This window comes from Mastigoproctus giganteus, chromosome 11 (assembly GCF_048544385.1).
Source record: "Mastigoproctus giganteus isolate SK-2022 chromosome 11, ASM4854438v1, whole genome shotgun sequence".
Taxonomy (NCBI): domain Eukaryota; kingdom Metazoa; phylum Arthropoda; class Arachnida; order Uropygi; family Thelyphonidae; genus Mastigoproctus; species Mastigoproctus giganteus.
Genome location: NC_143585.1, coordinates 87,269,800 through 87,285,031, shown reverse-complemented (window position 1 = coordinate 87,285,031; position 15,232 = coordinate 87,269,800). Strand labels below are relative to the sequence as shown.

General features: G+C 35.9%; 1 protein-coding gene across 2 annotated transcripts in view; it reads left to right on the top strand.

The window, feature by feature from the left end:
- The window catches only part of LOC150078227 (golgin subfamily A member 7), a 59,817-nt gene extending 45,690 nt beyond the window's left edge, over positions 1-14,127 (top strand). For both annotated transcript variants that reach the window (XM_090385406.1, XM_090385407.1), the window contains 3 exons: positions 3,120-3,272; positions 4,110-4,211; positions 12,636-14,127. In XM_090385406.1, the coding sequence (XP_090241532.1) occupies positions 3,120-3,272; positions 4,110-4,211; positions 12,636-12,677 (297 nt within the window). In that variant the 3' untranslated portion in view covers positions 12,678-14,127. The remainder of the gene's footprint in view (positions 1-3,119; positions 3,273-4,109; positions 4,212-12,635) is intronic.
- Positions 14,128-15,232: the final 1,105 nt, after the last annotated feature.

Sequence of the window (15,232 nt, the reverse complement as noted above, 5' to 3'; positions counted from 1 at the left end):
TACCAGGCTGTTCAATAAATGCATGCCTTGCATGCTGTGTCAGCAACATTATTCAAGATGAACCACATTCTGGCTGATGCACCACCAGTGAACAAGTGTAGTTTTCTTGCTTCTTTATCAGAAGTGATTAAGTGATGGATGATGTATTAACTTGGTGTGGGAGTTGAAACCAGAAATTGTGTAGAATGGCAGCACATGCTGCCATATTTTGCTTTCGTAAAGATGACTACGCTGGTCAACTGACAGTATTTAAATTCTATACAGTGGAACCAACTGATGATGTTACCAACAGCAAATTCAAAATGGGAAGCATTCAAAGAATTAATCTTGGAAGCTACAAGGCTTTTCATACCAACAGAGAAATATTGTTCAAGATGTAGGCTTAAATGGATGTCAGATGAACTAATTAGACATGTGACAGAGAAGAAAAATGCATGGGATACATATAAATTAATGGGTGCATGGAAGCCTATGATAGATATAAGCTGGTCTGTAACCAAGTCACAAAGGAGATAGGCAGGCAAAGGCAGATTATGAGAAATCTTTAGCAAAGGATGCAAAGAAAAACAGCACAGAGCTCTTTACCTATATAAACTCTAGAAGGAAAGAGATGAATCAGATTGGTCCACTGGATATTAATAGTTCAATTGTTGATGATCCTGCTCAGGTGGCTAACAAACTAAATGAGTATTTTGCATCTACATTCACACATGAGGAGTTATTCAGGGAGGGGAATACCAGAGGCGTATTCAACTCTGGCAGTAAGCTAGATAATCTTGTAATAACTGAGAGGAAAGTGGAGGAGAAATTGTTAAAGATAAACACAAGAAAGGCACCTGGGGTGGATGGAATATATCCAGTTATATTAAAGGAGGTGGTGGCAAAGGAAGTAAGTCAATCCTTAGCCATAATTATGAGAGCTTCCCTGGACTCAGAGGAGGTACCCATGTACTGGAGATGTGCAAATGTGACCCCAATCCACAAAGGAGGATCGAAGGGGGAAACAAGTAATTACAGACCTGTTAGTTTAACTTCTGTTCCAGGGAAATTAATGGAAGCACTGGTTAAAGAAGCATCGCAGGATCATCTAGACAAGACTTCAGTTATAGCTTGGACACAGCATAGTTTTGTTAAGGGAAAGTCTTGCCTGACCAATTTGATTGGATACTATGATGTAGTCACAAAGGATCTGGATGCAAAGAATAACTTTCATATCTTATATTTACATCTTAGAAAAGCCTTTGATACTGTTGCACATGGAAGACTGCTGCACAAATTGGAGCAGTGTGGCATCGCAGGCAAATTGCTCCTATGGATAAAGGGATGGTCGAATGGGAGAAGACAGAGTGGTAATCAATGGACACTGCTCTTCATGGACTAATGTTATTAGTGGAGTCCCTCAGGGTTCAGTGTTGGGTCCATTGTTGTTTTCTGTATTTATAAATGATATTGATGGTATATCAGGCTTAATGTCCAAGTTTGCAGACGATACAAAGTTTGGCAGGGTTGTTAATGATAGTACACTGCTGCAATAGGATCTAGAAAAGTTGAGCAGATGGGCTGAAAGGTGGCAAATGAAGTTTAACATTGACAAATGTAAAGTACTACATATGGGAAGCAGTAATCCCAGATTAATGTATCATCTCTGTGGTACACACTGACAGTGGTAGAGAATGAAAAGGACCCGGGGGTAATTGTGCAGGCAGATATGAAGTTTTCTGAGCAGTGCAGACGGTTCTGCAAGAGTAGCTTATGGTGTCTTGTCAATGATATACAGGAATTTTTCTAGCAGGGATAAGGAGGTGATTATCCACTTGTATAAGACAATAGTCAGACCACATCTTGAGTACTGTGTACTAAGTACTATCTGGAGGCCTCATTTTAAGAAGGATGTACGGCTGTTGGAACGAGTACAGAGAAGGGCATCAAGATTAGTGAATGGAACAAAGGGTTGCTCTTACAAAGAAAGGCTAAAGTTTTGCAAATTACAGTGTCTGGAGACTAGGCACCTGTGAGGTGATCTCATTGAGCTGTATAAAGCCTTGAATGGTTTGAGCATGCTCAATGCTGATGGGATTCTTCCTCTTGCTCAGAATAATCGCCTGAGAGGGCATAAATTCAAATTGAGGAAAGGCGGTTGTAGGATAGATGTGCGGAAGTTTGTCCTTAGCCTGCGGGCGGTTGATTGCTGGAACAAACTTCCATCTGTTGTAGAAGTTGATAGCTTAAATAGATTCAAGGCAGAACTTGACAAACATTTGGAGCAAGTGGATGGGCGAAATGAGGGTTTTTTTTTTTTTTTGGCTGATGCTGTATAAGCTTGCTGTCTTGCATCATGTGCCTTTGCTAATGCTAATATGGCCACCAGTATTAGAAAGCTCTTGAATCACTAGAACTGGGAAACACTCCAACATCTGCCAGATTGCCCTGATACAAGCTTCTGTGATAGATCCCTTTTCCAAGATTTAGCAGTACTTATGGTTATCTATCTGCTTTGGAGGGACAAGAAGACACTCAGAAACACCACTCTGTAGACTGTATTTGTTACCTTTTACGCGTGTGGGAAATGTTATACAGTTGATTCGGGGCGGGGGGATTATATTAGGATGTATTTATCAAAGGTGTGCAAATAAACAGTTCTGTAATTACTATAGTGCTGTTAATTTTATCTCAACCTTTGAATATATATGTTATTTAATTATTGAACTATATGTTATTGAACAAGTTTAAGATTATAATAGCAAAAGTTTAATTATAAGATTATTACATATTTGTATACATACAACTATTTATGGGTATACATCTACCATGACCATGGCAGTTACTAGCATAAATGGGAAATTGTGCTTCTGGATAACCCAAGCACTAACTTTGTTCTTCAGTCATATGCTGTTCACTTTCTTACAACTAAAATTTTCCACACTCTGGGCCATTAGTGTAATACGAGGGTAGGAGTGTCTATTTCTATCCTAGTTACTTACCTAATTGCCTATAACCACAAAATGCAACTTGTACACAAAAATATAAATAAATAAATATATATATATGTGTGTGTGTGTGTGTGTGAACTAAAAATTTTGATGAAACATTCTTTTATTCATTTTTCTTTTAATATATAGATTGAAAGGCAGTCTTTTGAGCATACTATCAACACTTTAAATGCCATTTATACTGATGCAGAGAAGTTTAGTAGCAGAACTTGCTGTGAGGGTTGCTTGGCATGTCTAACTGCATACACTGTCTATCTCTGTATGGAAACATATTATGAAAAGGTATTTGTACATAGGATTTGGTTGAATATGTTTTAATATCTTAGTTGGCATTCATAAAATTCATTTAGAGTAAATTTAAATTGATTAATATTAATATCATTAACCAGCCAGTTTATGAAGTTCTAAAAATCCTGCAGCATTTTGTGGCCATTTTCTGCAAACATGGATAAGAAGTATAATTCATATAAGTCTAGTGGCTGAACTAACACAATGAAAGACATCCCAATTCTGCACTCACAACGTTCAGTGAGACAAACTGCGCTATGGGGGAGGATTAAAACAACAGGGAACAAAGTTTTGGAAGGAAAATCCGAAACCTACATAACATCAGCAGACACTAAGATCCACTTAAAAAAAGAGCCATCCCTGTATGGGCAGGAAAAAAAAGAGAACATTTCAAAACGATCAGGGAAATTACAGAAGTCATGAGAGACCTAAAAAATAAGTATGGAAAAAACCTAATGGAGGTAAAAGTGGTGTTGGGGAGAGGGGGGGGGGTGACAAGTTCATTTGAGGACATAAAGGGATTTTGTTATAAATTTTGAGTTGTTTCTGCAATGTGACCCAATCAACACTTGAATAAACTAAAGGGGCATGAACATAATGTGAGAGTAAAATAGTTGTCTGAAAATTAAGTTGATGAAGTGGGGATGGGATGGTGGCATTGATTTTTTTTTTTTTTTTTTTTTTTTGAATATATCATATAAGCTTTCTTCTTGACAATTTGCCAGTACTAATTCTTGAAAAAAATATTTTTTTGATAAAAGAATTTAAATGCTACCATTTCACATTTCAGTATTTAATTATTCCTAATTCAGTTCGTATTTCCATTAATAGTCGCTTAAAAGGATAGCAGCCTTTATCGATGAACAAAATGAGACAGTCTGGCTTCCACGTGGCCTTCTCTTAACAGATCCTGTTGAGAGGGGACTAAGAGTTGTATCCTTCTGGTTGTTTTAGGATATAAAATACTCAATTTCCTTTCAGACTGATAATTTTTTCCACAACTCAAGCAAAAAAAAAAAAAAAAAAGTAAGTATTTAAAATTAGAATTACTTATTTCACAGAGAAATTAGATATTTACATGTGCTTTTCATATACAGGCATACCTCGATTAACGAATAGGATGCGTTCCACGAAATTACTTCGTTAAGCGAAACTTCGTTTTCAGAGGTAAAAATACTATGGCCAGAATAGGGATACGTTCCTACGTAAAGAAAATGAAAAGTTTTTTTTCGAACAAAGAAAAGTTTTATTAAATAAACAGTCAACTTACATACAAAGTGAAATCACATTTTAAAATAAATTTTCTGTTTATACTCCGGCACGACAACCAAGTCAGTAGAGTTTACAATAAATCGTCAATACAAATATTTATCGTATTTAGTAGTCACGGGCTTGAACCCCGGTCACTCAAGGAACGCGTGCTATGCACTCTCGCTCCTGACCACTCGGCTACGTCAGGCCATATGAGGTTAAAGTTGATTGTTTATGCTTTTTTTCTCTTTCATTTAACAATGGCCTATACGGAGTTATTGCATTTAACACTGATCGCTTAACTATAACACTTCTTCCTAAATCAGGATCATTTTCACTAAAAAAATTTAAAACGTTTTCAATGTCATTTAAGCACCTTTTTAAATCTTTGGTTGTTAACACGTTTTCGGCAGGAACTTCTTTAACTTCGCCTTCATTATCTTTGTCTTCGTTGCTAACAAGGTTTTCTAAATCTTCCACTGAAAAACCATCATCTTCTGCATTCAATAAATTTCTAACATCCTCTTCATCGACATTTTCGAAACCTATTGATTGAGCCATCTGGATAACTTCATTTCTAATTTCTTGGATGTTATTTTCTTCTTCTAGTACAACTTCTGGCCATATTTTGCGCCAAACTCCATTTAAGCATTTCTTAGTGACTTCTTTCCAAGAACTATCAATGTTTTCAATTGCGTTTTTAATGGTGTAGTTTTTCCAAAAAGTTTTAACTGTCATTTCCTCTTTATCCTCTAGTTCAGGTAAATTGCTTAAAATTCGACGCAGATAATAAGCTTTAAATGATGCTATTACTCCCTGATCCAATGGTTGAATCAGGAAAGTTGTGTTTGCTGGAAGAAACACAACTTTGACAGGAATGCATGTGTCCAACGTGTTAAGATCAGTAGGATGTCCCGGAGCATTGTCTAACAACAAAAGAGCTTTTTCTTCAAAGTTGTTTTTTTTGACAATACCGTTTTACTCCAGGACAAAAGTGGTTAACAAACCAATCAGTAAATAACTCCTTGGTAACCCAGGCTTTTCTATTTGCTTTCCATATTACAGGTAAATTCATTTTTATGTTACCTTTTAACGCCCCTCGGATTTTCTGAATGTTAAACTAATAACAATTTTAATTTGTAATCGCCAGAGGCATTTGATCCAAAGTGTAACGTTAAACGGTCTTGGCTGCTTTGATTTTTCTTCAATAGAAATGAAGCTTTTTGTTGGTAGCCGTTTCCAGAACAAACGCTTTCGTCAACATTGAACACCAAATTTGGTGGAAAATTTTCACGTTCAATTATTTCCTTTAGTTTTTCTGGAAACTTATTTGCAGCTTCTCCTGTTAATTTTACACTGGCCCGTTTTTTTAAATTTCTCGAACCAACCACGAGAAGCCCTAAAGGTTTCCGTAATTTCTTCAGTTTGTTTAGATTTCAGGTGATTAAACAAAAATAATGCTTTTTCTTGAATCACAATTTGACTTAAAGGCATATGACGTTGTGACATATCATCTATCCACAAACTTAACATTTTCTCCATTTTTTCTAAAATTGGATTCCTTAAGCGAGTTAATTTTGCCGCTGTAACATCTGTACAATTCTGAGCAGACTGTTTTATTTTTTCTGATTGACTTAGTATGGTTGTTAAAGTTGATTGCGCTAATCCTAAAGAATGTGCCACATCGGATTTTCTTTCGCCGCTTTCAACACGTTGTACGATATTTAGTTTAGTTTCCAAAGAAATTGCTTTTCTTTTCTTTGATTCTGACATTTTAATTAACTAAAACAAAAATATTTCTATTAAAATTTACAAAATCTACGTTATGTAATGCTACAAAGAACCTACATCGATTATTGCAATGTGCCACACTGAAACAACGTCAATCATGTAAACAACTAAATTATGCGATTGACGCGAAAAACTGTTATAACAGACACGCCCGCAGCTCGGGAGCACTCGGGAATACGTAACGAGTCGCCGTCAGTCACCAATCGAATGATTGTCGGGCGTTGGTCTTAAATTGGAATTTTTTTTATGTTAAATGGGGCTTGAAATTGCCGACTTCGTTATATCGAGGCTTCGTTATCAGAGGTAACGTTAACCGAGGTATGCCTGTATATATATATATATGAAAATTATATATATATATATATATATATATATATATATGAAAATTATTTATATATATATATATATATATGAAAATTATATATATATATATATATGAAAATTATATATATATATATATATATATATATATATATATATATATTGAATTTGAACATTATTCTCTTAGGCAAAATATTGATACTCTGCTAAAAATGTAGAAAAATGCTCAAATACAAGAGAAGTTAGCAGGATTTAAGTACTGGTAACCCTCATATAACACGGTTAGTTAGATTCCTACAAAATCTCGTGTAGTGCGAAACTGTGTTGATATGGGACTAAGAACCAGTACAAAAAGAGGGATTATGTTCCAAAAGCTAACAAAAAAATCCATTTTTTTTTTTTTTTTATAACTATCAGAAACTTAATTTTTATTAAAAATAGTAATAACTGACTGGGATACATATGTCAGATAATGTACGTTCATTGCTGCCAAGCACAATCAAACGAGAACGTTTTTTCTGTTGCAGAATATCTTCACCTTTTGAACTTTCTTCTGCAGCTTCTAGATTTCATGTATCTTATGCTCTCTTTAAAAAAAATCAGTATTCTGGGATTGTTTGTTTTTGCTTGATAGATCTTTGTAAATTGCATGGTATGGAGCTAAGCATTTTTGAAGCTCCCTTTTGAACTTTCAGTCGAAGGATCTGCATTCAAAAAATAAAATTCTCATTGCTCAGTCAAGTTTATGCCTTCCTGTATACTTTTTTAGTGTAAAATTTTGGAACTTCAGAATTTTCACCCCCACTGTCATCCTCTGAATTGATTTGGTTTACCTCCGATTCCGGCGCCTCCGTAGCCAGGTGGGCAGGAGTGGCAGTGCATAGCACACACTTCTTGATTAGACTGGGGTTCGAGCCTGTGACCACCAAATACGGAGGATGCGGAAAGGTCAGGGAATGACCACCGCATATCCCCGGAGCAATATGGCCTTAGTTGCTAATGCTCCTAAAACCAAAATAACAACAACCTCCGATTCCATTTCCACCAAATCTGCTTTACTGACTTAGCAAGTTTTACTATCGCCCCGATACTGTTTTCTGCTGGTTCGACCATATTTCCTGAATGAACTCGTTCTGACCATACATTTTTCCAACACGCATTTAATGCTGTGTTTTATTTCTTTAAGCAATAAACTATATTCTGATACAATACAATCCACAATTGAAAAATTTTTTCATGCCTCCATCACTTCAATAGACTCGGAATCAATTTTTTTCCAAAATCCACTGTAATGAGTTTTATAGGTAGATATAATGCCATTGATCTAATGGCTGGATTAAAGAAGTTGTATTAGGTAGTAGGAACATTACTTCAACGTTTTGGATGGCCTAGTGCCATTATCCAATAGTAATAATACTTTTAAATCTAGATTTTTCCACTTTATATAGTTTATCATAGCTGGCACAAAACAGTTCAGAAACCGTTCTTTAAATAAATTGGCAGTTACCCAAATTATGCCAAAGTCCCTTAGGCATAATTTAGGGTCAAAATTTAATTCACAACAAAGAAATTATTTTAATCTGGTTGTTAAGAACAAAGTTTAGTAATACATACCCAGAAAAATTTGTAAACGATCAAATAAAAACCAAAATAACCTTACAAAAACCTTAAAGGTCACAAACTGTATGGTTTCAAATCACAATTTTTTATGGTTTTAAACAAGCGCAAGTTCAGTAGCGCAAAACCAAAAATGGGGATTCCCCAATTTTTTATTATTATTTTTTTTTATCATAACGACTAGTGAGTCAACAGCGGAGATTCACAGAAAAGAATGGAAATTTTGAAAAATTACATCCAACAGGGTTTCCTCCGCACAAAAGCTCAAAAATACTGTGTTATGTGAGGTTTGTCGCACTTCCCTAACCATGTTAGAACAAAACCATGTTGTAAAGTACTGTATTATACGGGAGTTACCTGTATAGGATATTATAAAGGCTGATCAGTTTGTTTTCAAAAATGAATAAATAAAAAATTGCAACTTATAAAAATATGGTTTTCACATACACCTAATGCTCGGTTAATATACACAATGTTTTTCGAAAGCTATATATTAACTGAATGCACATTAATTTCCCATATAAACTCAATTAACTTGCCAAAATGTTTCCCAAAATTTGCAGATATATATATTTTTTTAATGAAATATGAATACAGCTACTCTACCTATCTGAAACTAAACATGTTTGAAAAATTCCTTCAAAGAAAGCTGATGAGTTGCCCCCTTTTCATCATAATCTTATAGCAAGCCATTTCACGAAGGCCTCTGACAATATTACTGCTTTTTCAAAATTGAGATTAAAATCCTCTGACTCCTATGGTTTCTTCCAATTTCATCTCATAAACTTTTGAGGTTCAGTCTCCTTGACGCAGATGCTGGAAATTTCATCGTCACTATCATTTCGTTTTGCAATTTTACTTGCAACTCAAGTCGTCAGTTTTTGAGGTTTCTCTGTAAGACTCCAACTCGTTCACATCATCAGTATTTACTTCTAGATTTTTGTCATTTCTAAAATTCTCCGTCTCACATTTTCTTGCTTTTCTTGGAGAAAAAGCTTTCTCCAACAGAATGGTAACAGTTATTGCCTGCTTCCCACAGTAGCAGCAATAACCTAAGCAATGGTTCTAAGCTAATACTGCTTAGAACAATTGCTTGAAGGCAAAATGACCCCTTGATCCATAAACTGGAGTATAAGGAAGTAGAGTTTACAGGAAGGAATACTAACTTAAGTGCAAGGATCCATAAAGTGAGGTGGATGACCAGGAGTATTACTGAGAATTAATGCCTTAAATTCGACATTCTTTACTGGCAAATGTTTTTCCATTTCTAGTGCAAAAACTAGGCCTGGAAAAACATTGTAGTAATTCACACTTATTCAATTTCCAAATTGACAGTGAAGACTTTAAAACATTCTTGAAAGTCCGTGGATTCTCACTGATACACTAAAAGTAGCTGTAATTGGAAGTTGCCTGCTGCATCAACACCTATCGATAAGGTGCAAGTGGTCGTTCACAACTTTGAAACCAGGCAATTTATTGTACTCAGTTGTGTGTGTGTGTGTGTGTGTGTGTGTGTGTGTGTGTGTGTGTGTGTGTGTGTGTGTGTGTGTGTGTGTGTGTGTGTGTGTACAGGAGGGCAGCTTCCAGAATAATCCCATTTCATCCATGTTGAACATTTGATTACTGTTGTATCTCCCCCACCTCATCCTGCCTGAATAATTTCAGAAAGCAGGTTGGGAAAACTTGTGGCTGCTTCTAGATCTGCACTAGTAGCAGCCACATCTGCACACTAACAGCATCTTTCAGCTTTTGGTTTTCTGTTATGCAATCCCTGCGAAGTTGATGACTTTTGAGGTTATGATGAACATCGTGGCGAGATCCAATATTCCTTACATTTCGAGGGTACAGCTCTAAAACGGTATTCGCAGGCCAGCCGCTAGTTAGTACACCGGACCGAACCTATTGGTAACTCTCTAGGAGGCTTTCGGATCAGCTAGTGTATAATCTAGTTACCTCTACTCTGCCAGATAGTGACTGGAGGGAGTCCGAGTAGTGTGTATGCGGAGTGGGGCATTATCGAGGCCATATTATGCCAAGGATCTGGGTATATTCTTACCATGTGTACGCCATATCCAAAAATTTCATTACTTCATACAGCATGTCCCACCCACTTTTTCTTAACATTGAATACACCATGAATTGTCAAACTAATAGAGCACTTATCTGCAAAAAGATCTAAACCTCCCAAACACTTCCTAATTCATTTCACAAATATACGTGGTCTCAATTCTAATCTCACTGATGTCCATTTCCACTTGCAGTCTGCCAAACCCCATGTACTTTTTCTGACAGAATCTCAGTTATCGGTTAATTCAACTACTGCTCATCTCAGATGCCCAAATTATTTGCTGTATAATTTCTTTCACCTCAAAGGTGGTACTTGTGCATATGTCCGTTCTGATATTCCCTGTCAGAGACTTGGCAATTTGGAATCTCCTCTCTTTGATCTTCTCTGGCTTAAAATCTCTCTACCTCATTGTGTCAAATTCATCTGTTGTCTCTACGTTCTCCGAACTCCACTAATCACTTGGAGCTCTTTGACTTCCTCTCTTTGCAACTTGACTTTCTCCAGCCCAACTTTCTTAACAGTGAGGTAATTTTCCTTGGTGATTTTAATGTTCACAACTCCAGCTGGCTTCCGTTTTCTAGTCACACTGACCCAACTGGTTGAGATGCTGAGGTTTTTGCAATTACTAATGACCTTGCACAGATTGTTCATTTACCTACCAGAATACTGGACAATCCTAACCATACAGCCAACATGCTTGATCTTTTTCTCACAAACAACCCTTTTAAGTACACTGTCGAAGTGAGTGGTCCTAGAAACCTTCCATCTGATCAACGATCGCCAGTATGGATTCCGTCAGTGTCGATCCATTGGTGATATTCTGGCTTATGTTACCCATTTATGGACTAATTCAGTGGAAAGTTTCGGTGAAACACAAAGGCTTTTGATCATGTCTGGCATAAAGATCTTCTAAAGAAGCTTCCATCTTATGGTTTGCCAACTGTTTTTTGTAATTAGTTATCCAGTTTTCTTTCTGATCGCTCACTGAGGGTGATGGTAGATGGCTCTCTGTCTTCTAACTTCTCCACTAATGCCTGTGTCCCCCAAGGTTCAGTTCTTTCCCCCACTCTTTTCCTCTTGTATATTAATGACCTTCTTCCATTGACTGGAAATCCTATCCATAGTTTTGCCGATGATAGCACATTGCATTTCACTTTCCATTTTGAGAAGCCTTGTCCTGCTCAATCAGCTTCAACTTCTCGAAAATCTGCTACCAATTCCTTAAATGCCGATCTTCGGGTAATTCTCCAGTGGGGCAAAGACAACTTAGTTGATTTCAATCCTTCTAAAACTCAGTCTTGTCTTATATCTCACAAAAAGGATTCTTCTGCTCCTATGCTTATTTTTGGTGACACTCTGATTTCTAGCCGAAATGATATATCTCTTTTGGGGATTACCCTGACTTCTAATCTCTCTTGGCACAAGCACATTACAAATATTGCTTCCTGTGCATCTAAAAAACTTGGTTTTCTCTTTTGCTCTCGGCGTTACTTTTCTTCCAAACAGCTGCTCACTCTGTATAAATCGCAAATCTGCACTACTGTGGAATATTGTTCCCACATCTGGGGTGGTGCTCCCAAAACCTCTCTCAGGCTTCTTGATTCCATTCAGAAGAGGGCAGTTAGGTTAATTAATGATTTATCTCTAACAGAGTCTCTCCACTCGCTGTCTTATAGACGTATTGTTTCTGCTGCATTCCTCTTCTACAGATACTTCCATGGGCACTGTTCTTCTGAATTGGCTTCTATAATTCCCACTCTCTCTTTCAAAACAGTCCAAACACGTGCCACCACCAGCCAACATCCATTTACTGTCCAACTTCAAACTCACAGAACCAACTTTTCATCTTCCTCGTTTATTCATTCAACTGCCGTTTTCTGGAAGAACCTTCCTTCATACGTATTTCCTGAAACTTACAATCTACAGAAGTTCAAGTTCAATGTCAACAAATATCTTCTTTCATCTTCTCAACCTCCAACCCAAGCACGGTACTAAGTGCTTTAGGTTCTAATACCTCTCGTGTTTGGGGTTTACATAAAAAAAAAATAGAAAACAACCATGCTCCTTATGACTGTATTATGTAAAAAAGAATCTCAGACGTGATTCCAGTGGCAAATTTACTGGACTCAAGTGTTAAGTCTTAAGGATTGGGTAAGTTAACAAATAATCTGTTTTTACCTACTCCTGTAACTTTTGATTAGCACCTTGTGTCTTGCACAGTGGTTTCAGTGATGAGCAATGTATGTTATTGATGTGTGAATTAATTGCTGCTATTAAATGTCTTTATTTCTTTCTTAACATAATATCAGATTGAGATTGCAGTTTTAAATGATCCTGCTTCCAGATCTTGATGCTTTTAGCTTCTTTATTGTGTGGACCAACAGTGGAATCTCTCTCATAATTATGAATATTATAAGAGATTGTGAGTAATTTCATGGTAAAGCCACATGTATACTTACTGTGTGTGAGGGGGGGGGGAGAAAAAAAAGTGCAACACAGTACATAAGAAAAAAAGAATTAGGGTTAATTCTCTGTGGAAACTTTTGCTTTATTAGAATGACCAGAGATGAATTACCTAATAGAAATGAGATTGGAGTAAAAATTTTAATTGTATGAAGTATATCTTCTTACCTGTGATGCCGCTGGCTTGTTTAGTATTTTGTGCTAAATCCACCGTGTATTTATCAAGATATTACGACTTTGTAACCATCACTATTTACAATCATCTGATTTGCTAAAGTAAGCATTTCTGTATATTATGCACAGATTTGAGTATACTTTGGATTTTAGTCAGAGGTAAAATAGTGTTCAGCATCAGAAACACTTCACTCTTCTTACTGTTTTCTTTTTTTTTTCTTATAAGTTGTTAAATTTTCAGTGAAATTATTTGTTTCAGAGAAGCTGTCTAGCTGGATGCGATTCCAATGTACTTAAATATTAACCTCAGTAATTTCTGTGAACTAAATTATTACAGAACAGGTAATTGTTAAGCTTACCAGTTTTTAAGGTATACATAATAAATGAAAAAGTTGCTTATGGCGTACACCCCCTCAGCTGCATGTGATTTTCTGTTTGATTTACAGTTGCTGCCCAATTTTACCCTTTTAGTTATAGCTCATTGTTGATTTCCAAGTATTTTGTAAAGCATACTAGTAAATGTATTTGATTTGAGGAAAGGGGAAATATAATAAATATTTTGACTAGCCCAGAAATGATTCGGTACTTCCAAGAATATTTGTGAAATTGGCCACCTTGATTCATATAATATCCTATATCTATAGGTGTACTGAATTGGGCATAAATTTACATTATTTGCACGTATCCATGCAGTAATTCTTCTGTTTAGTTCCATGACTTAAAAATGTTGACTTATCCATTGGCTGCTTATTTCTCATACATATATTTATACTTTACAACTAAACCGATTATCTTGAAGTTGTGCTCCAACTTTTACTTACTATACTCTTTATTCATTAAAAAGAATTTTTTTTTTTTTGTTGGATGGTTTGAATCCTTCCAAAATATCTGAAGTTTAACCTTCATGCTAGCACACCTAAAGTGAGGCTTTCTCTCCAAGATGCATTTTACCATATGACTATCCACAAAAACATAATGATGAATTTCTTGTGAAGTTATAATCTTATAAGATAGTTTCTGCTACAAATTCCATTTATGTCCTAGGTTAATTTTTCTTAGTGTACTGTGGTAAAATCTGTGAATTAGGTAACTATATATATTTTAGTAGGAATGTGAAAGAAATTAAACTTTTATCCATAATTTTTAAAAAATGCTGTTTTTTATGAGGACTGTGTTTATGATAACACTAATTAATACATTGTAAAACAAGTTTGCTCAGGAGGATAACTAGCTCCTGGTGTCTAAAAATTATAATAAAACATGCAATAAATATATGGAAGCAGTGTGTGAATTTACTAAATCTTTGCATAAACAATTTCAGCATAAACCTGTCATACCAATATCAAATACCATCAGTGAATTGGTCATTTCTGGCTTAGTGAGGGATGGGCTTGTGTTTTACTCCTCACATAGTTACCAGTTGAGCTCACCTCTGAAATTTCTCCAAACTCTCAGCTTCACTTGCCCATGGAGGTGAGGTAACTTAAAGCAATTTGATAGCATTTCTATCAGAAAGTGTGTGTGTGGTGGGGGGGGGGGTGTTTAACAAATGAATAATTAAAAGTATGTGCCACAACAACTAGCTATGAGGCATCAATTATAGGGTCTCTGTAACTGTAAGTTTCTTGGATGAAAAACCTGAGTTCCCAGATGAAGAAACCATGCACTCGTTGACTGAGAACAACCATCTCATCCATATCGTGTAAAAAATCCAAAAACTTCTTTGATAGGATTTGCACTCAGACCTTATCCATGTGGTGTGGGAGGTTGATGATTATAACCATGGTGTGCCTGCAAGGGCAAATTTATCACAATAAAAGAAATTAAAATACAGAACATAAATGGCATTTGGCAAACATTTTTGTCAACACCTCATTCTTAATGTAAACAGCCTAATAATAGACTGACTTAACCTGGTCACTATATGAATGAAGCATGGGATCCCTGTCAAGCCTGAAATTATACAATTAGAGGAATTTATTTTAAAATAATAGAGGAGAAAATGATATATAATTCAGGCAGAAATAGCATTCTTTATGTAGGCACAAGGGGGACTAGTGTCAACCTGTTTATTTACAAATCTTATGTAAAATAGGGTGTTTGTAATTTCACTATATGCTATACTGGAACTTGTATTGGGGCATCTCAAACTAGGAAATAATGTAATGGTTATTGTCAAACCTAAGATTCATGATATTCAATAGTCATTATGGTAAACAAGCAATTATGCACAATATTCATCATGTAAAACAACCTCTGATTAGACATT